Consider the following 24,075-nt stretch of genomic DNA (forward strand, 5'->3'; position numbering starts at 1 on the left):
ACTAAATGCCTAACATTGAATATGAATGCACAAGTATTGAAATTGTATTGAGGCACCTCAGAGGGGCATATGCTGAATGAAAAAAAGTTGAATTCTATTGCACTTTTTGTAATTTTTCAATTTGAAATGTTTTGCCCCCAGGCTGTATGCATGACATGGAATGTATATTGAAAATATCAAAAGATTTACAATTGTATAGAGGCACCTAAAAGTGGAACACACTGTACAGAGACAAGTAGGGTTTTTATGGTACTTTACAAAACATTTCGACTTTAAAATTACAGAATGTACTTTTACAAATTTTATGAATAAAGTATTTATTAGGAAAAAAATGACTACAAGGTAGAGAAACACATTAATGGCTGCTAACCAGGAAGACTCATATACATGACAGCAAGAAACAGGACATGTAAAATCAGAACTTACATATAAGCCTGCCCTTTCAGGGGCTGAGTGCTTATTGCCTAGCTTGCAGTAGGTTGTTTACAAGACAAAACTGTGAACTATGGAAGAGAATTAAATCTGCAAATTAAATCTCAACCAGAAAGGCTTTACCTGTTCAGAGGCAAATGAACTGCTGCATGTAAAATTGATGCTTAGCTGCATGCTGACCAAATCTTACACCAAGGGTGTTCCTTTACCTTGTATCTTAGCACAATGCCCAATTTATAACATATTGAAGCCTCGTAGGCATAACACTTGCTCCCTATGGAAAAACAAAGTGCACCATTGTATTTCACACTGAACCCGTTTTCAATTCCATCTTTTAAGCATGTCCAAATGTAGCTGTTTGGGAACGCAATGTGGCATTTCTCGGACATATAAAAGCACTAGAGAATTTGTTCCAGGTAAAGCTTTGTCATCTCACACAAAAAACCGTGTGTGGTCTGTTGCATCATGAAGTGACACAGCATTCATTCTTACACAGCAATACTTTCAGCAGTGCGGTTCTAAGAGAATTATATACAGGAGTATTCAGTCCTATTGCCCACCTCAGCAGCATGTGGTGATAGTGACAGACTCTCAAATGCATGCACACTACACAGCCTTTACCATCATGAAACACAAAATGACAATACAGCAGATATCTCTGGTTTCATACAATAAAAATGTAACGTTTAGATCAGCTGCAATTATAGTGTCACCGATGTGATATAAATTGGATACAAGACTTTAATGCATATATTCCTACATCAAATTACTAATGTCAATGCTATATTAGCAATGTATTTAAATTTCCGATGAAATTCCCAGTTTAAACTCAAATAATTAAATGAGAAAGGTGAGAACTTAAGTACTAAAAACTTTATTTTCCCCACAGGTTTAAATGTAGAATGCTGTACATTTTAAATATACACAGCACTTTAACATAAACTTCCCTCATTCAACAGATTAATTCTTACACAGACTTTACGTAATAGGTTGGTAACCAATTATTATTTAATACTACACAAAACAACCTTTTGTGAAGAGTGTTTTACCAGTTCAGTTATAAGGGTAGGCTATATAAATACTTTCAACATCCAATTTTAATTTGTGAGTATTTATTACCACAAATCGGATTTCCACTATGAATAAACAAGCACAACGGAGAAGCTTAACCGTTAACAGTTGAGCATTTATAACAATTTCTTTACATGATCCCACGATATTTGTTATGTTTGAAAAAGCCAATAACTCAATGCATGTATTAACTGATGGGACAGACATCATACATGGGCATATAAACACTGACATAGCTTTTCATCATGTTGGCATAATATACCTTAACCACACAAACACGCATGCCTAGGACTTTCGGACAGCATTCACAACAATTTGGTCATTTAAGCAGACTACACAAGATACTGGCATGCGCATGGATTTTTTAGTATCCAGAATATTTCCTGCAATTAGTCATGCTGCCACATAATTTCCTATATAAGTGAAGTAGACAAACTCCTAAAATACTCCGCAGATAAAAGCTTCATGAAGGAGGACATAAAAGGTTTACATATTTTTGAACTACTGTACACAGCTTTAACAGTGTGGGTTGGTATGGATTTTTATTTAAATCATTAGGACTTGGTGTAAGCAATCATTCAGATTTGTTTTCCCAATACTAGCATTCCATAGAATCCCACATGCTTAACTGAAAATGCCAGCAGGCTTCATTATTTAATACATTAGGAGAACAAAACTACAAAGAATCCAGATTTGCAGATCTTTGGTTAAATAGTTACAACTATTGCCAACTAGCATATTCCTTCCAGAATATAATCTGCAAATGTTTTATTACTTTACTCCAATAGAATTTCCATCAATACAAGTCAATTTGGTAATAAAATGCAGTTGCAGCAAAAGGAGTACAAATGAATTTAAGAATTGCAAGTGGCTTTTTTGGCAGAAAGTCTGAAGAAATATCCCTGTGTCAAGTCTTGATTTGAACTGTTCTCACCACAGAGTGAGCATGCAGAAGAGCAACAGCTACTTGCATGGCCATGGTTCAGTGCTGTACAGCATGGCCAAATCGGCAAAATAATCCTAAGTCCCAAGACAAACTTCGTAGTAGTTTTTTTTTTAGTTAATACAAAATTCTTTTTAAAAAAAAGGTTAAGTCTTTTCTGTCTTAGTCCTGATACACTGGAACATTAAGTGCAGTACAAAAATGACACTTAACTGCACAACACACTACAATTTAGCACGATTTTCATTACAGCATATAAAAGGTTAAAAAATACTTGACGTTGGGCACAGTGCAAATTTCAAGTCAAACATTTTTCTTGTCCTGGATATCTTAATATCTAACATTTTCAAATTACAACATAGTTTGGTGCTATTGATGAGGTCCCCTGAAAAATTAAAGAGAGAAGTGTGATGTTTATGGATAAGTCATTATTAAACTACAGTTACTGCTAGAACAGTGGAGGGGTTAAATTCCAGTCTTTTCCCTTCTACCCAGACAGCAAATGCGAGAAAGCCTTGAGCTAGGCTTGGCAACGTGCCCAATGCGTTGTAGTGGATCTTCCATAGGATGAAATACAGCACCAGGCAGGCACAGACTCCAGATTACCATTAGTATGCATCTCTTTCGACTCGCTTTTTGCGAACTGTATTGAAACAACAGAAAGAGAAACAATAGCTGAACAGCTTAAAATGATATGGTCATCAAGTAGTTTAGAATACATGGCAGACACACACACACACACACACACACACACACACACACACACACTCCTTTTGAAAATCCAAACTTTTCTGGTCAATTATAAATTCTGGAGCATGCATTCAAAGTTCTAACAGGCCAGAAATTAGAAGAAGAGCAGTGAAATAAATAAGATAAAGGCAAAACTCTGAAAATAGCAGTTAGTGCAACGCAGAAAGCTGGTGATAATTAGTTCAGCAGTTCCAGTTCTCCATATTCATCACATTTAATCCAACCTGAAACTTCATGGCTGGGCAGCTGGCAAGGTGTATGAAGAATTTACCCATATTCCAGACTGAAGAAGCAAGATGACAGCAATTAGCAGGAATAAAAAAAAATGTAATATTGAAACAAATTGCAGCATTATTCATCTCAAACCGTTGTTTTGTGGGTGTTCAATAGTTGTTAAGTTTGGTTTCAAGGCCGGTGCATCATTTTTTGCCATCTTTTGTCAATATGAAAAGTTTTTGGGTAACATTCAGCACAAGGAAAGTCTACAACTTAATAGAATCTAAAATCTGAAAAGAAGATAGAAAGGGAGATTTGCTATCCTAATAGCAAATATATATAAAACTTATAATAGCAAAGAATCTTTACAAAGGCTTCCCACAGAAGAAACCAGAACTAATGCTATTTACACCAATAAAATATGAAATCACACCAATAAGAAGTTTAAAAAATTAAGACTTCACTACTTTATTTCCTATTATAAGTATTTCAAGAAAGCTTTCAGATTTTGAACAGTGCAACAGGTTTACTTTTCAGGAAGCAACGCTACTGAAACAGTGCCATCTATTCTGCTCTCTTGACTCAGCGATTGAAAGCAATTGGGTCAGCAGTGATTACACAAACCAAGTGCGCCTCCCTGCCTACAGTGGCTTGCTTAAGCTGAAATTTCTTCACAAGGGACCCAATTTCGCTCATACCTGTACACGGCAACGTCAAGGCGTTTTGTTGTGTTAATTGAAGTGTCAGTGCTTGCAAACACCTCATTAATGTTTATTACAGTGGATGGATAATTTATATTTCAACCAAATCAATGCCACAGGCTTGGATCTGGTGACAGAGAAACTGACAAAAGTGCAGACAAAGTAAGGGTCTGCACTAAATGAAAAAATAAAAAAGGTGAACATTTAGGCATGTCAAACTAGAAAAGGAGTGCATTACCTGCAAAAAGGAATAATACTTACCCAGTTAAAAAACTTAGCCAAGTAGCAGGCTTTTGCCAGGGCACATGCTGGGGCTGTGTGGAAGTACCAATAAATATCTTGCCTGCCTGTTTGAATGTTCTGATGTGTATAGCTCAATGCTGCAACACCTGATACATTTACCCAAGGTATCAGGAGGAAAGGGAGAAAGAACCTGGTCTGCAATTTCCATTCAAAATTTAATTCCCCTGCAATAATCTGAACGACAGCAAAGAGAACACCTATATGCAACTAAATTTGCCATTAAAAATTTCCAATAGTTTCACTAATTCACAAAATTCAATGGTTCAGCCAAAACTTGATTCAAAATTATAATTGAATTGATCAAAACTCTTACTCCTAATTATCAGTGGCTCTTGTGTTCATGCACAAAGGATGAAGACAGGACTGGCTTGAAACTGATGCTATGGGCTACTGTGTATGCATCCCTGCCACTTCAGGATGCAAAAGCCTGCTAACATTCATTAGCAAGGTTTGCAAGTGAAGAACAATAAATGCTGGAAACGCTCAACAGTACAGGCAGCATCTGTGGAGAGAGAAACAGAGTTGACGTTTCAGGTCAATGGCTTGATGAATGCCTAATCAGATAAGTGCTTCCAGCATCTACAGTATTTTGCTTCTGTCACACATGGAAATTATTACTCGAGCAAGTAATTGGATGACGACTGGAACCTTTGGAATTATATTCCAATGTGTCAGTGCCTTCAGGGAGGGATAAAATTGGTTGGGCAGGGGTGAGGGGGGAGAAAACCCAAATTCGCTTTGGAAATTGTTGGTATAAAGCCAAAAGCAATCGTAAATCTTACCTATATCATTATTCTTGGTTATGGCCGCAGCTGCCCTTGCTCGTGGTCCTTGTTGCGTGAACTGATATCCAAATTTCAAGATTGAACAGTTTGTCTCCAGCATTTGTGCTATTTCCATTTCAACTGTTGCACCTAACTGTTGGCGCTACAAGCAGAAACACAGTCAATGTAATCAATCTAGTGTGAGAAGTTTACTTTGAGGCTTCCCCCTTATTTCAAATTGCCAATTTGAGACAGTCAAGTAGTTTGAACTGGACATCTTTTAGGGATGGGTGAAAATGGTTTTGGAAAACATTAATAAAGCAATTCTCATGCAATAACTGACTAATTATTAATGCTTTTCAACTTTACAACAGATTAGCAGTCATTGTTCAGAACTCAACATACTCAATCAGTGCAGATATTTCACATTTTGTTCTTTTACATAAAGCAACATTCCAGATTAAGGCTTTAACTTTAACCATTCAAACTACACACATTTTTTTTTAAAAACTATGCAAAGATTTGACAACATGAAGATATTGAGAAATGCATAATTTTAAATTAACTGAATCCACAACAGTTTATCTTTGGGGCTTCAAGGTAATAAGTTAGATGCTTAGGATATACAGAAAATGTACTGTGCACTCAGGGTAGATGCAGGGACATTTCAGGATAATTCAATTAGGGTGCGAGAAGGACTATATGACATTTTAGTTTCTTGGCCTGAAGGCTGTTATATATCTAGAAAAATATCTAATAAGCTGTCCTAGCAGTATGCCAAAGTTACACAAGTAGAGATTTCTGGCACAAAACACTCACTTGATTATCAATCTTGATCTCCATTAAGGTTTCATTCTCTTTCAGTGCATCTATGATTGCCTGTATACCGACACCAGTGATGAAGTTTGACTCAAGATTTAGACTTCTAAGTGTCTTATTAACTCGTAGCATATCTGCAAAAGCCTTCAAAACAAAAACTTGGTTTGAATGCTAACAGGCAATGTCTCCAAAATCAAGCATTTTAAAAGTACCCACTAATACTAATATGATGTAGCACTGAAATGCAATCAGAATTCTTTTGAACAATGGTCGATGTTGACATTCCCTGAGCATAGTGGCTGAAACACTTCAGTTCAGAGGTCGGTTTTAAGAGGATCTTAAAAATGGAAGGAGGTGGAGAGGACGGGGATAGAGAATTTCAGAGTTTGGGGCCAAGATTGCTGATTGCACAGCTGTCAATGATGGGGTGAAGGGTATTTGGAGATGCACAAGGGGCCACTGTTGAAGGGACAGAGTTCTTGGAAGGTTGTAGCATCTTGGAGGGTGACAGATTGAGACTGGTGAAGCCATGAACACAAAGGTGGGAATTTTACATGAGACTTTGAGGGAATGGGAGCCAATGCAGGTCAGCACAGGGGTGATGGGTTAGTGGGACTTGGCATGGGATAAGTTAGAGAGTACAGTGTTTTGGATGAGACAAAGTTTACGAAAATAGAGAATGAAAGGTTGGCAACAGAGCATTGAAAATTCAATGACAGCAACATGGTCAGGCTGAAACAGGGATGAAGATAGGTGATGTTAGAAACGGAAGTATGAAAACTTTGTGATTGAGAGGATATGGGTTTGGTAACTCTGCTCAGGCTCATAACTGGCATGGATGCTTATAAATTCCTTTTATATAAATTCTAGGAGTTTGACATCCACAAATCAATTCCCCATGTTTATGTTGTGAAATCCATTTTCTAGAGCTTAGCTGCAGACTTGTAGTCCCAGATAAAGCAGGGCCAATGAGTCTGCTGCCAGGGCTACAGAGAGTGGATTCAGCAAACACTGAGCTGGCTTACAGATGACAGTCTCCCAGGGTCTGAATAAAATAGAAACAAGCTTTGTTGACAACTTAATAATGCTAAAGCAAAAGCTTTTATGGGCCCACTCACCAAGTTACACCATGACCCAGATTGTATTAGTTTGTGTTTGCGTTTAACATTCATCTAATCCCAACCAACGCTTCATGGACTGAGGGAAGATGGTTACATTAACCAGCATGCAGATTTTCAAAGGAGCCTATCCTCTCACGAGGGAAAATCATTAAAAACAGTTCCAGCTCACTGTTTTGATATTTTGCTCTAAACCATAATTCCAAGTTAACTCACTGGGGAACTAAAGAACATTTCATGAAAACAGAATCAGAGCAAAATTAAACTTACAAAAGCAATGGGGTCATTGCTCCGAGACGCCGCCAGGCTAAACTTCTTCAGGTGAGTATTTTTTTTCAAGGCTTCTGCAAAGTCTTTTAACGTTGGAATTGGAATATTCTAAGGACAGATTCAAGATAATTGATTAATGCACATTGGAGCCACAGTGCACCCCTTCCTCATGTTTCTGACAACTCCAGAGCAGTCACTAGCTGCCCATATAACCCACTGGCTGTTCTGCCTATCTTCAAACAATTTACCTAAGTTTAGAGCTTCCTCTGAGTAACTGCAAGTGAGAGTGTGTCTTACCAACACACTGCATCACAGGGTGGCAATCAAATCTTTCGAACAAATCAATTTGCCACGTATTGACCACGTCTGTCTTTTCCCCTACTCCCTTTTTGCAAGATTCTATAATATAGCACATGCCAACTACTAGGAGGTGCAAGAAAGGAACCAGTCAATCCAATTTTACTCATATGGAAGGCAAAATTATTGGTAACCCAAATGCCTCAATTTGCTCCATTTCACATGACCAATACAATACCTTTATTGGCGATGGCTAAATAATTCTGACCTGGTCAAACTTCTTATGCAATGGTTCAATTACTGAGAAACCAGTCTTTGAAGCCAGTTTTCCTATTTAAGTGAGGGGAAAGTCCAATGGCGACGGAAGAAAAATACTAAACAATTTAAATATTAAATTAAAACAATGAACACAACAGGAGGTAAGACAGAAAGAATGAAGGAAGAGGCAAGGCAGTTGTTAAACACAGAATTTAACTATTCTTAGTAGCAGTTCATTACCATAAATCAAGCTACTGGTATGTATGCAGTCTTACTGCAGTAATGAGGAATTTTTAACATCACAAGATCACGAGCTGAACCTTGCATTAGTCCTCCAGAAGTAGAACTCCATGCAGTTGGTGATGTCAAGTACTTTGTTACGCTGAGTGCTTAGATTCTTTTAAAATTATGCAAATATATTATGGTAATGAAATTTTAATCAATCGCAAATGGAATGTACCATTGTGCTAATCCAGTTGCTGGTTACAGAAGCCATTTAGTTTCTTCAAGGTACAGTAAAACAGCATTTAAATAAGTCATTTAAATAAGAATTTATTCAACCATAACTATCCTACCTTTATGTTGTTAAGATTAACCTCTACAAGTCCAGAATCATTGGCTTTTATTCGTTGTAAACTTTCTTCTACATTTGTTGGGTTGGGAGGTTCATCAAAAACTGGTTTAACCTTCTCACCTTTGACAACATCTGGAAATCACCATTTACAACAATTAGTTCATTGAAAAACTATCCTGAATCTTCAAAAACATTAGAGCAGGATTTGTCAAGAGGCTCAAATGTACATCTAAGTGGCAATAAGCCTTCTCTAGTAGCAATGATGGAAGGAACTGATGGCATAGTGGTAATGTCCCTGAACTTATAATCCAGAGGCCCAGGCTAATGGTCTGGTGCCACTATGGCAGCTGGTGGAATTTAAATTCAGTTATAAAAAAATCTGGAATATAAAGCTAGTCTCAGTAATAGTGACCAAGAACCCATCAATTGTTATAAAAACAGACCTGGTTCATTAACGTCCTTTAGGGAAGGAAAGCTGCAATCCTTACCTGGTCTGGCCTACATGTGACTCCAGGTTGACTCTTAACTGCGCTCTGAAATAGCCACTCAATTCAAGTGCAATTAGGGATGGGAAACAAATGCTGGCCTTGCCAGCAATGCTCATAGCCCATGAAAGAATAAATTAAAATTAATAATTAACATATTAACAACTTGTTGATGTAGCAATCTTTGTGCTGAATCAGTGTTCTGCTTTCAGAAGTCAATATCATAATTGATCTGATACCTACGTATGGTTGTAACATGTACTGGTTTAAGTCTTGTTTCACTGAAGAAATCTGTATGAATGTTTAATATTAAGCCGATATCAAAGTATGTAGTTTGAAAATAAACATTTAAATGAAGTTTTACCCTCCTGGCATAGGCTATACTAGTAAACAAATCTATACATAATAAAAATGATAATTGACCAACCTTATCTAAATGCAATATGCTAAAACAGTGCCATCTTAGTTCAACTTATTATCTAGAGGGGGGGGAAAGAATGGAAAGAGAAAGACAACACAGCCACTCAGCACCGTTGCCAGGATTTCAGTAAAACTTAAATGATGGACCAGTGAAATTTTCAATACCGTGTCTAAGATATCTAGTACCGATTATATCCTTCAAACACAGGTTATGCCTGGAAAGAACATTTTGAACTGTGCAGCATCAGGGTGAAGTATTGGTGGTTACAGGTCTGTTACTAGTGTAGAAAAATCTGCAGCAAATTAAGAATGCCATACAAAAAATACACTGGCTTGATGCAAATCATCTTTTCTCTACATTACTCTGGTGCCAACACTAAATAACCCGAGTAATCAGCAAGCTTGATACCATGGTGTTTACATGAAATATTACACTATGATCCAAATCTTTTGATAGACTTACAGATATTAGATTTGGGGAAAATCCCATTGAGAAGAACACATTTTAAACTGGCATCAGCCAACATGATCTTTATTTACTACTACTAGTTTGCATGCATCTCTGACAGTGCATGTTTTTTATAAAAGGAGATTTTAACTTAACTTACTTAGCTGAACATATTAATCTCCTGATGACTAAATTGTTTTGGCCTGTATGTGTCTCCTTCACTCAAGTCTATGTTTAAACTAGATATTCTACTCGGGCAAATCAAAATCTTCATTCACTTTACTCCCAACCATTCCACCATGTTAACAGCTGTAAAATGAATATTCATCAGCCTGAGAATTTCACCATTCCAGAAAAAACAAGCAGATAACAAAAACTTGATTATTTTCCTGAATAGAAAATGAAAAATTTCATAACTGTTGGAACTCACCAAAGGATTGTCCTATTTCTAACGTGGATGCAGTAGCAAAACACTCAAGTGAAACATTTGTTAAAAAGTAATAACTTCTTTTTTCCAACTTACTGTTTAAGCCTCCTTTGCTTCCACTGCCAACAGAATCTAAGTAATGTGTGTTGCTCACCAAAGTGTGCATCCCTAGAATGGCTGAAATTAGGAAGCAGGAAATTAATGAAATCTTAATAACAAGTTTGCTAGTCTCTCAGTCAAATACATCAGCTTCAATTTAGTTCTTATCCAAGCTACAAGATAAATAAATGGATTAAAAGGGGCATGTTGAAACTTGGATTATTTAATTCAGTTACTTCGTGATTTCCCCTTAAATGACAGGCAAATATCCTACATTAATTGAGATTAGATAAACAAAGGTTTTAAGTATTTCCTGTGGTGCAACAAACATGAATTTTTCTAGAAGTATGTTACTAAACAAAAGCAGAGCTGCTGAAATTGGCAGGAATTTTCTAGATAAACTGTTGGAATTCAGTATTTGCAAGCAACTTGTTACTAGCACTAAGTCTCTGAAGTGCTATAAACAAACATCATGAAATATTACCACTGAGTGTCGTTTTGGAATCAAATTTCAAGTCAGCTGTGTTGGGGGAGATATCAGATAAAGACTTTAAACAAACCACTTGAAGCCCTGACATCCCAACCCTGCCTGAAAAAGGTAGTCACAATTATTGTACATGGTTTTTGTCTGAGGGTATATTATCCCATTTTCTTGATTTATTCAGTTTGCTGGTTTCCACTTGAACAATGCAACTCCATTTCAAAAGGAGAGCAGGCACATTAGTGATAATCCGTGTAGCTGGACAGCCAGGTGAGCTGCCCAGTGTATTTCTCGCCAACCCTACCCCACTGGAGACATCCATCAACAGTGGAATGACCAAGAGGAAGAACAAGCAGAATTTAGAGGATCAAAGTTATACCCTATAATTCTGTGGTACTGGGTGTTAGACATTTAACGGCAGTTTGGTGGATAAAGTGAATTCATGAACTACATAAATACCACAGATGAACATGCTGCAAATCATAAAACATATCCAAAAAGGGGAGATACACCATAGACAGAAGTTCTCATCAATCCATAAATTGCAGACAAAGTTCCCAGCAACTAAACTCCACAGATGCAATTGTTAGAGCATCTGCCCCTCTAAGATTATTTCCTCTGAACTTTGCCCACACGATGTGGTAGACTCTTTGCCATCTTTTCAGTTATTATTCTCCAATTAAAACTAAACCTACAATTATAACGAGTAAACAAAATCCACCAACTTTTAGAAGTTTTGCACAATTCCCTCCCCTTCTAGCTCTACCCAAGGCAAGAACAAATGAATTAGAAGTGCAGATATTAAAAAAAGCTGTGCTCACGATGGTTTACCTGCAAGGTCACAGAGTTCTGTATCCGTTGCACTCGTCAAGGCTTCTTCCAGTTCTGGATCCAGTGTCACTTTCTCTTCCACACGCTGCTCCACAGGTTTTTGCTTGGGTATCCATAATTTTCCTGTAACAAATCATTTTGAAATGATGTTCCAAGGTGTTTCCAATCTATTTTCTCAGACTAGCTTCTAGTTGATGTACGTAACAAAGGCTAACAAGCCTAATCTAGTTATAACTGAAAAAAAATTCTCAAGTCAATTGGAGATTCTACACCCTGCCCCTAAGATAGCCAAGTAAAATGTAACTATGGAGTTGCTTCTATATAAGCAAAATTAGTAGCTATTAATCATGTTTACATTATGCTATTACATTTTGTTAAAAAGAGCTGGGAGTGAGCCAACAGTGCAATACATCACTTGCTTCCCAAACAGAAATTTGAGGTTTGGATCATAGCACAGCTTGCGACTCAAAATACCTGCTTATTTCTGCTAGATTACTCAATCAGTGAGTTTGTTAAATGGACGCATTTTTGCAATCCATATTACTGCCTGTTCAGTGGTAGCCATTAAAAAGAACAAAACTATGCAGACTGCTGGGAAGCTAGTAATAAGTTCAACTAGCATTAAAAAGCACCTTTAATGAAGGAAAAAGAGGCCATGGTTGGTGTCTCCCGAAAAGCATTCGCAAGAATGGTTAATGGGTCAGCCCTATATGTTAAGGGCTGCTTAGATTTATATAGCACCTTTAATGTTATAAAACATCCCAAACACATCACAAAAGCATAATCAGACAAAGAATGACACTGAGCCAAAGATGGCATTAGATGGTGACCAAATGCCTCGACATTTTTGAGGAAGTGATATTCCAAGTTTGGAGTTCCAAACAGCATTTGACAAAGTTCTACTTGAAAGGCTGCTATTTAAGCTAGAAGCAGTGGAGACTCAGGGCAAATCAGCTGGGCAAAGGTAGCCTGCAAAATCAATTCAGGGTGTATTCTAACAATTTCTTAGGGCTGTATATTCTGGAGCCAACTAGGGTGCAGTCTCTTCCAGACCTGGTAATGTGCAATGGGACAGGGTTAATCAATAACCTTATGGTATAGAAGCCTGTAGGTGAGAGCGGTCATATCATGAGAATTTCATGTTCAGCGTGAAATGGAGAAGTGTGGGTCTAAGAGCACTGTTTTGAACATAAACAAAGGTAATTATAAGGGTATGAAGGAAGAGCTAGCTAAAGTGAACTGGAAAACTAGTTTAAAAAGGTAGGACAGTAGAAATACAGTGGCAGACTTTTAAAGAGATATTTAATAATTCTCAGCAAAGGTTTATCCCAGTGAGAAAGGAAGGCTCTTTGAAAAGAATGCATCATGGATAAATAAGGAAGTTAGGGATAGTATCAAATTGAAAGAGACACTGTACAAATCTGCGAAGATTAGTGGTAGGTCAGAAGACTGGTCAGCTTTTAAGAACCAGAAAAGAGTAAAAGGTAATAGAAGAGGGAGAAAGTAGGGTATGAGAGAAAGTTACCTAGTAATATAGAAACTTGCTATCTGTTTTTATAAGTATACAAATAAGAAACGAGTAATGGGCCTGTATCCACTGACATTCAGAAGAATGTGGGGTGATCATATTGAAACAAAGATCCTGAGAGGTCTTGACAGGATGGATGCTGAAAGGATGCTTCCCCTTGTGGGAGAGACTAGAACTAGGGGAAACAGCTTAAAAATAAGGGGTCTCCCATTTAAGACAGCGATGAGGAGAATTCTTGTTTCTCAGAGGGTCAAGTGTCTTTGGAACTCTTTCCCAGGGAGTGGTGGAGACAGAATCATTGAATATTTTTAAGGCAGAGGTAGATAGATTCTTAACTAATAAGGGAGGCAAATGTTACCAGAGGTAGGGAATGTGAAGCTGGCCACTATCTGATCACCCACTACTGAATGATAAAGCAGACTCAAGGGGCCAGGTAGTCTATTCCTGCTTCTAACTCATATGTTCGTATGTCTAGGGAATTGATAATGAAAAGCAAGGAAATGGAGATGGTGTTGGTGTTGAACAGGTATTCTGTGTCTGTATTCACTGTAGAAGGCAGAAGACTTTCCAGCTTGAGAATCAAGAGGTGAAAGGGACGGGAAACTTAAAACAAATCATCATCACCAGGAAAAAGGTGCTGGGAAAACTATTAAACTTAAGGGTTAAAAAGTCCCGAGGGCCAGACGGCCTGCATCCTAGGATCTTAAAAGAAGTGGCTACAGAGATAGAAAAGGCATTGGTTATAACATCTCCCAAAATTCCTTTGATTCTGGAAAGGTCCGAGCGGTTTGGAAAACAGCAAATGTAACACCTTTATTCAAGAAAGGATGGAGACAAAGCGGGAAGCTACAGGCCAGTTAGCCTAACCTCTTTCATAAGGAAATTGCTAGAATCCATAATTAAGGTTATAACAGGATACTTAGAAAATCATAGTGGCATCAGGCAGAGTCAACATGTTTTTGTGAAAAGGAAATGATGTTTAACTAAAATGAGTTTTTTGAGGAGGTATCAAACTAGGTAGATAAAAGGAAACCTGTAGATGTGGTGTATTTGGATTTCCAAAAGGCATATGATAATGTGCCACATCAAAGGTTACTACACAAAATAAGAGCACATGCTGTAGGGAGTAACATGTTAGCATGGATAAAGGATTGGTTAGTTAACAGGAAGCAGAGAGTAGGGATAATTGGTCTTTTTGGGTTGACAAGTTGTGCTTAGCAGAGTGCCACAGGGATCAGTGCTGGATCCTCAACTATTCACAATCTATATTAACGACTTGGATGAAAGGACTGAATGTATGGTAGCTAAATTTGCTGATGACACCAAGATAGGTAGGAAAGTAAGTTGTCAAAGAGGTAAAGAGTCTGCAAAGGGATACAGATAGGTTAAGTGAGTGGGCAAAAATTTGGTAGATGGAGTATAATGTGGGAAAATCTGAACTTGTCCACTTTGGCAGGCAAAATAGAAAAGTAGCATATTATTTAAATGGAATAAGATTGCAAAACTCAGTGGTACAGAGGGATCTGGGCATTCTGGTACATGAATCATAAAAGTTTGTAAGCAGGTACAGGCAGTGAATAGGATGGAATGTTGAGGCTTATGGCAAGGGGAATGAAATATAAAAATAGGGAAGTTTCACTGCAGGTGTACAGGGCCTTGGTGAGACCACATCTGGAGTACCATGTAGAGTTTTGGTCTTCTTATAAAAAAGGATACAAGCATGTTAGAAGCTCAGAGAAGGTTCACTCGTCTCATTTCCTGGGATGTAGGGCTTATGTCATGAGGAAAGCTTGAACAGGTTGGGCATATACCCAATGGAGTTTAGAATAATGAGAGGTGACCTTATTGAAACATACAAGATCTTGAGGCACTTGATAGGGTGGATACCAGGAGGATCTTTCCTTTTGTGGGGGAAACTAGAACTAGGGGACAGTTTAAGAATAAGAGATCTCTCTTTTAAGGCAGAGATGAGGAGAAATTTTTCTCTGAGGGCTGTTAAGCCTATGGAATTCTCTTTCCCCAGGAAGCAGTGGAGGCTGGGTCATTTAGTTTATTCAAGGCTGAGTTAGATAGATTTTTGATAAACAAGAGAGTTGGGGGTTATGGGGGCAGACAGGAAAGTGGAGTTATGACCACAACCAGATCTTATCAAATGGGTCAGCAGGCTCAAAGGGCCGAATGGCCTACTCCTGCTCCTAAGTCCTATGTTCCTAAAACCTAGCCAATGTTAGTCATTGCATAAGATGTTGCAAGTTCTCGTTAAAGTAACTAAGTTGGAATAAGCAAGTGCTGAGTAGGTGCATGTGGAATCAATGACAGGAGGCTTACTTGTTCTAATTTACATTAATGACTTGGATTCAGTTGATTAATTTAAACAACTTGCATTTATATAGCATCTATTATGAAACTGATCACCAATCAAGTGGAAAATAAACAAACATATTCACAGGTGCCCCTGAACAGAAAATGTATGATGTAATCAAAAAACACATAGGTATTGAATGTGTACATGGTTGAAAGTTGTCTTATAGCTATGGCAAATTTAAAGCAGTTGGGCAGTAAAAAGATCCATAGATATGATGCCAAGACATGCAAACAACAAAGATTCTAAGTAGAGAACCTACTATTGATGCAACATAACTTCATACAAAACCCTTACCTTGGGCTTTTAATCACACACTCACTCTGAGCTTGAGGTAGACTCCACAAACAAATTTGGTTCTTTTCAAACTAGAAGTGACCCAAAAGATAGGCAGGTTGGCAGAGGGGGTGGGGTTGCTTTGTTAGTAAGAAATGAAATTAAATCGAAAGCAAGAAACGACGTAGGGTCAGATGATGTAGAATCTGTGTGGGTAGAGTTGAGGAACCGCAAAGGTAAAAAAACCATAATGGGAGTTATGTACATGCCTCCGAACAGTAGTCAGGATGTGGGGCACAAGATACACCAGGAGATAGAAAAGGCGTGTAAGAAAGGCAAGGTTACAGTGATCATGGGGGATTTCAATATGCAGGTAGACTGGGAAAATCAGGTTGGTAGTGGATCCCAAGAAAAGGAATTTGTGGAATGTCTACGAGATGGCTTTTTGGAGCAGCTTGTGGTGGAGCCCACTAGGGAACAGGCAATTCTAGATTTAGTGATGTGTAATGAGGCAGATTTGATAAGGGAGCTTAAGGTGAAGGAACCCTTAGGAGGAAGTGATCACAATATGATAGAATTTACCCTGCAATTTGAGAGGAAAAAGCTGGAATCAGATGTAACGGTATTACAGTTGAATAAAGGCAACTACAGAGGCACGAGGGAGGTGCTGGCCAGAATTGACTGGGAGATGAGCCTAACAGGAAAGAAAGTGGAACAGCAATGGCAGGAGTTTCTGGGAGTAATTTGGGAGATACAGCAAAAATTCATCCCTAGGAAGAAGAAGCATACTAAAGGGGGAAACGAGGCAACCATGGCTGACAAGGGAAGTCAGGGACAGCATAAAAGCTAAAGAGAAAGTGTACAATGCAGCGAAGAGCAGTGGGAAGCCAGGGGATTGGGAAGCCTACAAAGACCAACAGAGGACAACTAAAAAAGAAATAAGGAGAGAGAAGATTAAATATGAGGGTAAACTAGCCAGTAATATAAAAGAAGATTGCAAGAGTTTTTTTAGATATATAAAAGGGTAAGAGAGAGGCAAAAGTGGACATTGGGCCGCTGGAAAATGACGCTGGAGAAGTTGTAGTGGGAAACAAAGAAATGGTGGAGGAACTGAATAGGTACTTTGCGTCAGTCTTCACAGTGGAAGACACGAGTAACATCCCCAAAGTTCAAGAGAGTCGGGGGACAGAGGTGAGTATGGTGGCCATTACGAAGTAGAAGGTGCTAGGAAAACTGAAAGGTCTGAAGGTGGATAAATCACCTGGACCAGATGGATTACACCCCAGAGTTCTGAAGGAGATAGCTGAAGAGATAGTGGAGGTGTTAGTGGTGATCTTTCAGGAATCACTGGAGTCAGGGAGGGTCCCAGAGGACTGGAAAATCGCTAATGTAACCCCCCTGTTTAAGAAGGGAGTGAGGCAAAAGACGGGAAATTACAGGCCGATTAGCCTGACCTCGGTCGTTGGTAAGATTTTAGAGTCCATTATTAAGGATGAGATTTCAGAATACTTGGAAGTGCATGGTAAAATAGGGCAAAGTCAGCATGGTTTCATCAAGGGGAGGTCATGCCTGACAAATCTGTTAGAATTCTTTGAGGAGGTAACGAGTAGGTTAGACAAAGGAGAGCCAATGGATGTTATCTACTTGGACTTCCAGAAGGCCTTTGACAAGGTGCCGCACAGGAGGCTGCTCAGTAAGATAAGAGCCCATGGTGTTAGAGGCAAGGTACTAGCATGGATAGAAGATTGGCTGTCTGGCAGGAGGCAGAGAGTGGGGATAAGGGGGTACTTCTCAGGATGGCGGCCAGTGACTAGTGGAGTTCCGCAGGGGTCAGTGTTGGGACCACAACTTTTCACTTTATACATTAATGATCTAGATGAAGGAACTGAGGGTGTTCTGGCTAAGTTTCAGATGATACAAAGATAGGTGGAGGGACAGGTAGTATTGAGGAGGCAGGAAGGCTGCAGAAGGATTTGGACAGGTTAGGAGAATGGGCAAAGAAGTAGCAGATGGAATACAACATGGGGAAGTGTGAGGTCATGCACTTTGGTAGGAAGAATAGAGACATAGACCATTTTCTAAATGGGGAGAGAATTCAAAAATCTGGAGTGCAAAGGGACTTGGGAGTCCTAGTGCAGGATTCTCTTAAGGTTAACTTGCAGGTTGAGTCGGTAGTTAGGAAGGCAAATGCAATGTTGGCATTTATTTTGAGGACTAGAATATAAAAGCAGCGTTGTGCTGCTGAGGCTTTATAAGGTTCTGGTCAGACCACATTTAGAATATTGTGAGCAATTTTGGGCCCCGTATCTCAGGAAGGATGTGCTGGCCCTGGAGAGAGTCCAGAGGAGGTTCACGAGAATGATCCCAGGAATGAAAGGCTTAACATATGAGGAACGTTTGAGGACTCTGGGTCTATACTCGATGGAGTTTAGAAGGATGAGGGGGGATCTGATTGAAACTTACAGAATACTGAAAGGCCTGGATAGAGTGGACGTGGGGGAGATGTTTCCATTAGTAGGAGAGACTAGGACCCGAGGGCACAGCCGCTCAGAAGACCTTTTAGAACAGAGATGAGGAGAAACTTCTTTAGCCAGAGAGTGGTGAATCTATGGGATTCATTGCCACAGAAGGCTGTGGAGGCCAGGTCATTGAGTGTATTTAAGACCGAGATAGATAGGTTCTTGATTGGTATGGGGATCAAAGGTTACGGGGACAAGCCGGGAGAATGGGGTTGAGAAACTTATCAGCCATGATTGAATTGCAGAGCAGACTCGGTGGGCCGAATGGCCTAATTTCTGCTCCTATGTCTTATGGTCTAAAATATTCAAGAAAGGACTTAAGAACATGCAATGAGAAAACAATATATCCCTATTCCTATTTTCCATGTAATCACCAGGTTAATGAAGGTCTGAGATTGTCCAACAAGCTCATCCTTTTTTGTAAATTGCTATAGCCCCTTCAGCTCAAACATCTCATCATTATCTCACCTGTCAGAAAGGACACTCTGCTGATTCACTAATTTTTCCTCTTCACACAGTAACCATATTTAGTCTTAAAAAAGACAGCTTTCCCTGCTGAAACAGATTGGGGGGAGCGGTAAAGGAGAAAGGTGAATTTAAATTGAGGTTCGGTGGTGAAAGGGGCAAGCTATGAAGTCGCAGCATTTCCAATCCTTCAGACGTGCAGTTTTGGTCTCAGTATTTGAAGAAAAATATAATTGCTTTAGCAGCAGCTCAGGAAAGGTTCACTCGACTCGTTCCTGGAATGAAGGGCTTATCTTATGAAGACAGGTTGAACAGGTTAGGCCTATACACAATGGCGTTTAGAAGAATGAAAGGTGATCTTATTGAAACAAAGATCTTGAGAGGACTGGATAGGGTGGATACTGGGAGGATGTTTCCTCTTGTGGGACATAGTTTAAGAATAAGAGGTCACCCTTTTAAGACAGAGATGAGGAGAAAGTTTTTCTCCGAGGGTCATTAGTGTGTGGAATTCTCTTCCTCAGAAGGTAGTGGAGACTGGGTCTTTAAATTTATTCAAGGCAGAATTAGATAGATTTTTGTTAGACAAGGGAGTCAAGGGTTATGGGGTGCAGACAGGAAAGTGGAGCTGCAACCACAACCAGATCAGCAAAGATCTTATCGAATGGTGCAGCAGGCTCAAAGAGCCAAATGGCCCACTCCTGCTCCTAAGTTCCTAAGTAAAAAGGTAATTTTCTTTATTTACTCAAAAGCTTGCAATTCCAAGCATTTCTGATTTCAAGAAAGTATACGCATTTTGGAGTCTTCCCACACAAGGAAATTAGCAAACTAAGTATCTTTTTCAAGTGAAGTCCTTACTAGTAGTTATGTATAGTGACTTTCAGAAGTCACTGCATCAAGGTTTAGAGAGTTATGAACTAGAAATGAGCTTAAAAAGCCATTCATACAAAGAATGGAACATTTGTTGAACTATTTTCGATGTTTCTATTCTAGAACAATGAACAAAACCCAGAACACTCCCATCCCAAGTTTGGATGAATAAACTCCTTTCATGGAATAGATGACATGTTGTAAAGTTGGGGGAGGACTTTTATACAGAAAAGTTGCCTGAAGATTTCTACTTGAAAAAAGTTGCATAACTTCTATTATTGGTTATGAGCCCTATGTAAGATGTTACATGCAAGCATATTTAAAAACTTTTATATGTGCATCTAGAATATGGTGCAGAATAACACCAGTGGTGTAGAATAACAACAGTGGTGCAGGTTCAAACCCTGTACTGGCTGTGGTAGTTCAAGGAGGGCTGCCTCCTTGCCTTGCCCCAGGCTTGGTGTGGAGTGGAGCCTCTCAAGCTATTTAAACACTTATCTCAGAGAAAGAGATGCCTATGGTTCCTTGTGGACGAGAGTTACTTACCACATGTGCGCCAAATTCAAAATGATTAAACTATTATATTTTTAAAGAAAGTATATGAATACACCCTAGCTAAGAGTTTATTCCAAGGTCTGCTCTTCAGTTAAACTTGCTATTATTCTTGTCTATATTTATGGAAATCTATCAAGTCCTTAAACATATTAAACACATTATAGTTACACAGCTGCACAGACAAACAACTTTGAACGTAATCTTGTTAATCTCAAATTTTAATAATCTTGGCCATCCTTGCTTAAACTATTTCTGCAACAGATTGCTACTATCAATTGACATTTAGTTGCAGGAAGAATCAGTTCTTAAATGACAATAAATTGGTTGCATTATTGTTTCCTGTTGATCAGTCTCTTAAGAACTGCCTCTGGATGCAGAAATTACACAAAAATGAATCAAAAATATGAGAGAGCTTCTGGAATAAAGTCAGGCCGGGTTTATCCGAATATATTATGAACGCCCACTTACTTTACAAATTGAAAGTCAACACCAGATTAATGGAAATGAAGAGCCAAGAGAGCAAATGTCAAATCAAGTTACTAATTCCATACTCAGTTCAAAAATTACACACTGTTCGTTTATCAAATTGCCTAGTAGTCCTGCAATTACTGAACACAAGTGAAACAGAACTGACATTAACCATTTTATTCCTCCTAATTTGAATAAAAAAGAGCAAATATGGACAGATATAATAAGCAGCTAATGTAATATTCAAAAACATACACTCTTACCTTGCCCACTTCAAATATTTAAAAACTGAATTATAAAAAGTTTTATTTTTAATGTTGAGTGAGAAAGCTACAATTCCCAAGGTGCTAAAAAGGTGGTTAATACTCTTCAGCAATTGCTCTTTCGATCAGATGGCTTGATAAATCAAAGAGAGGGCTTTAACATCAACTGCATAGTGTGGGACTAGATCCGAGTCAAAGATAGGCCCATACAGGTTGGAGTGGCAGTTTCGCTTCCTGCAGGATATTAGTGAACTAACTGTGTTTTAAAATCACAAAATAGCAGCATTTATGGTCATTTTCAAGTGCCAGCCTACAAACTGACAGAATTAATCAAATTCAAGCTTCACAACCTGTCCCTGCAGTATTCGAACTCTTAATGTTTCCATGGTCCCTTAAATGATTTAAGTGTAAGAATGGAATGCACATTAAATGCACAGCCAGTTTGTTACTGGCAACAATGTGCACTATGGTACAACTACAGTTGCCTATTCTCTAATGACAGGAAAACTAGGCAATAAGAAACTTGATATTTACAAAAAAAAAATCTTACTTTGGGAGGTTTTATAATTAGGAGGGATAACTTGGCAACAGTCTTAGCAAGGACAGTAAAGTTTGATTACTACTACAAAGATTGTACCATTTGGATTCAGAATTTTACAGGGTTTTGTATTAGCAAAAGTAATTATAATGGAAAGTGGCTGTTGACCTGAAACTTGTTCAGATCCCCAGATATTTGGGGCAATGAGATTTGGATAAATCAGATCTGGCTGTACAATAAACCAAGTGCATGCAATCTTCAGTTGTCTTTTGCAGCATCTAGCCCAACTAGCAATCACTCAGATGTGTTATGATGGATAGAAGTACAGTAATCAAAATAATTTGCCATGGATGCTATAATGCCAAAACTGATATCAAGTACTAATTGCACCATCTATATAACTTAACAGTTTGATGCTACAAGTAAGAAAATCCAGAATTATATCCTAAAACTGAAGTGTTGATTGGTATGTGTCAATGAATCAATTATAAAGAATGATAAATGGTGCATGGCCCAAACGTTTGGAGATTTCGAAAGTTAAACCATTAGAAATGCTATGCAGCAGTAAACAGCCTCAATGGAAACTAAATGCCAGAACAGTAGGATCAAGAAGCTTGTAAGTCTGGAATGATAATCGCTTCTCACAGAACACAAACCTTAGGTGTACATATGGTTATCCAACTGATGGTGCTTGAAAGATTTTAAAATATTGGTCCATTGTACATTTCCAGCCTCAACATTTTCTACTGGATAATAACAAACATCAGAAAGCCAGCCCTGCAGGTTCCTGAAGTCTATATAAACAGGAAGTCTTGCATATGTCTGATTTGATTATAATCAAATAATGAAATGATAATGAATCCTCAGTCTTTATGGTTTCACGCACACACATTTGAACCAAAAACACTCAATTCCAGCTGCTCATCCTCTTTGGTAAATCCAAAGATGGAGCGGACCCTCACTCTAGCCCTGCATCTTTTAGCTCCATGTCCCAGCTCATGCCCTCCACTCTCTGGTCTAACCTGCTGTGAACCACCACATACCCACCAGCAAGAACTTTCAGCATTATATGACCTACACTAGCTGGTCCCTCACCCTCTGTCACCTCCTCAAAAGCCTCTCCAAAAATCTCACTCTGATCACCTCGTATTATACTAATAACTGCCTATTTCTCTTCACTGAAATGCTTTAGCACATCCACCACCACAAACTGCCCTACATCCTTTTGTGTAAGAGTTCAAATTACCCAAAATATTGCTTAAATATTTTAGAACTGCTCGAGAAAATATATACTTCATATTCTCGTAAAGATTTTCAAAATGTAACCAGAGGTTGAAATGCATGTTGAAACCTGTACTGTTAGCCTCGCAAAGGTAAAATAGATGTACATGAGATTCTCTACAGATATTGAAAGGAAAAACATGCCTTTTCCAGTTAATTGTAGTAGCGATCTGCCTAAGGGTAGATTCCCTAATCATTTCTCCACAGCTTGCTGCCTTGCGCTTTCATCTTCAGTTGTTCATAGAAGCCTCCCTACTTTCAATTTCCTGTTGTCCAAAATCATCATTCTCTTTCTTCCTCTTGGTGTACATCCCTCTAATCTTCCTTCAATTTAACTCCTTCAGCAAGTTCTCATGCCTTAGAATATGGTCAGTCCAACATTGATTTTTTTTGCTTGGTATTCACTAATGATCTTTTCTCCTCCACCTTGCTAGGAACTTCTGCAACTGAACGGCACCATCCTTCTCCAGAACCATTTTCACAACTAACTTCTGGAAGTCTGCTTTTCTCAAGGTCCACATTTTAGCCCCATACAACAAGGCACCCCAAATCGAAGTCTTGGTAATTATTTTCTTAAGATCTCTTCTCATTCTTACACTGAGCAGTTCTTCATATTTGGATTAACTTTTCTAAATCAGGAAGAATAGAGAACAGATTGCTAGATAATCCAGTTTACATTCCAGTGGGTAGATGGAATAACAATAGAGATTAGCCATGATCTAACAGAATGGCGAAACGGACTTGGGGAGCTGAATGATCTACTCGTGCTCCGGAGGGAGGGAGGGAAGATGCATACATACATACACACACATTATAATCTCTCAATAACATCCCTATCCCATACGCAAGGCCCTTCAAATTGTTTGCAATGTGTCCAGATCAAGAGTTCAAAAGCGTCTTATCATTCTAGCCTGCAATCACTTTTGAATTTTATTATGCTTTTCCAGTAATTACCTGATAGCTTTAAGACATAAATGGTTTCTCAAAATCTGTGCTCTCCCACGAAAGCATTGGTATGGTTATTAGCAACCTCAAGCAAAATCTGTTTTTACTTTTGCAAGAATGCAGTTTTGGCAAATAAACGAATTAAATATTACTCAAATATTGCTCAAAGGTGATCATATTTACAAAAAAAAAGGGTATGCAAGTTACATTCTGTGGAATGAAAACCTTTCACATGCATGCCAAAATAAAGGTCAATCTATAGACATAATCCAGACATCAATACTATCACTCCAATCAGCTC

The 24,075-nt window shown here is 38.5% G+C and overlaps 1 protein-coding gene across 3 annotated transcripts in view; it reads right to left on the minus strand.

The window, feature by feature from the left end:
- Window positions 1-1,290: 1,290 nt before the first annotated feature.
- The window catches only part of tmod2 (tropomodulin 2), a 66,415-nt gene continuing 43,630 nt past the window's right edge, over window positions 1,291-24,075 (minus strand). For all 3 annotated transcript variants that reach the window (XM_078530228.1, XM_078530227.1, XM_078530229.1), the window contains exons 4-10: window positions 11,708-11,830; window positions 10,393-10,473; window positions 8,518-8,648; window positions 7,388-7,495; window positions 6,000-6,143; window positions 5,199-5,343; window positions 1,291-3,089 (exon numbers count right to left, since the gene is read on the minus strand). In XM_078530228.1, the coding sequence (XP_078386354.1) occupies window positions 3,055-3,089; window positions 5,199-5,343; window positions 6,000-6,143; window positions 7,388-7,495; window positions 8,518-8,648; window positions 10,393-10,473; window positions 11,708-11,830 (767 nt within the window). In that variant the 3' untranslated portion in view covers window positions 1,291-3,054. The remainder of the gene's footprint in view (window positions 3,090-5,198; window positions 5,344-5,999; window positions 6,144-7,387; window positions 7,496-8,517; window positions 8,649-10,392; window positions 10,474-11,707; window positions 11,831-24,075) is intronic.

Source organism: Cetorhinus maximus, chromosome 26, assembly GCF_964194155.1.
Source record: "Cetorhinus maximus chromosome 26, sCetMax3.hap1.1, whole genome shotgun sequence".
Lineage (NCBI taxonomy): Eukaryota > Metazoa > Chordata > Chondrichthyes > Lamniformes > Cetorhinidae > Cetorhinus > Cetorhinus maximus.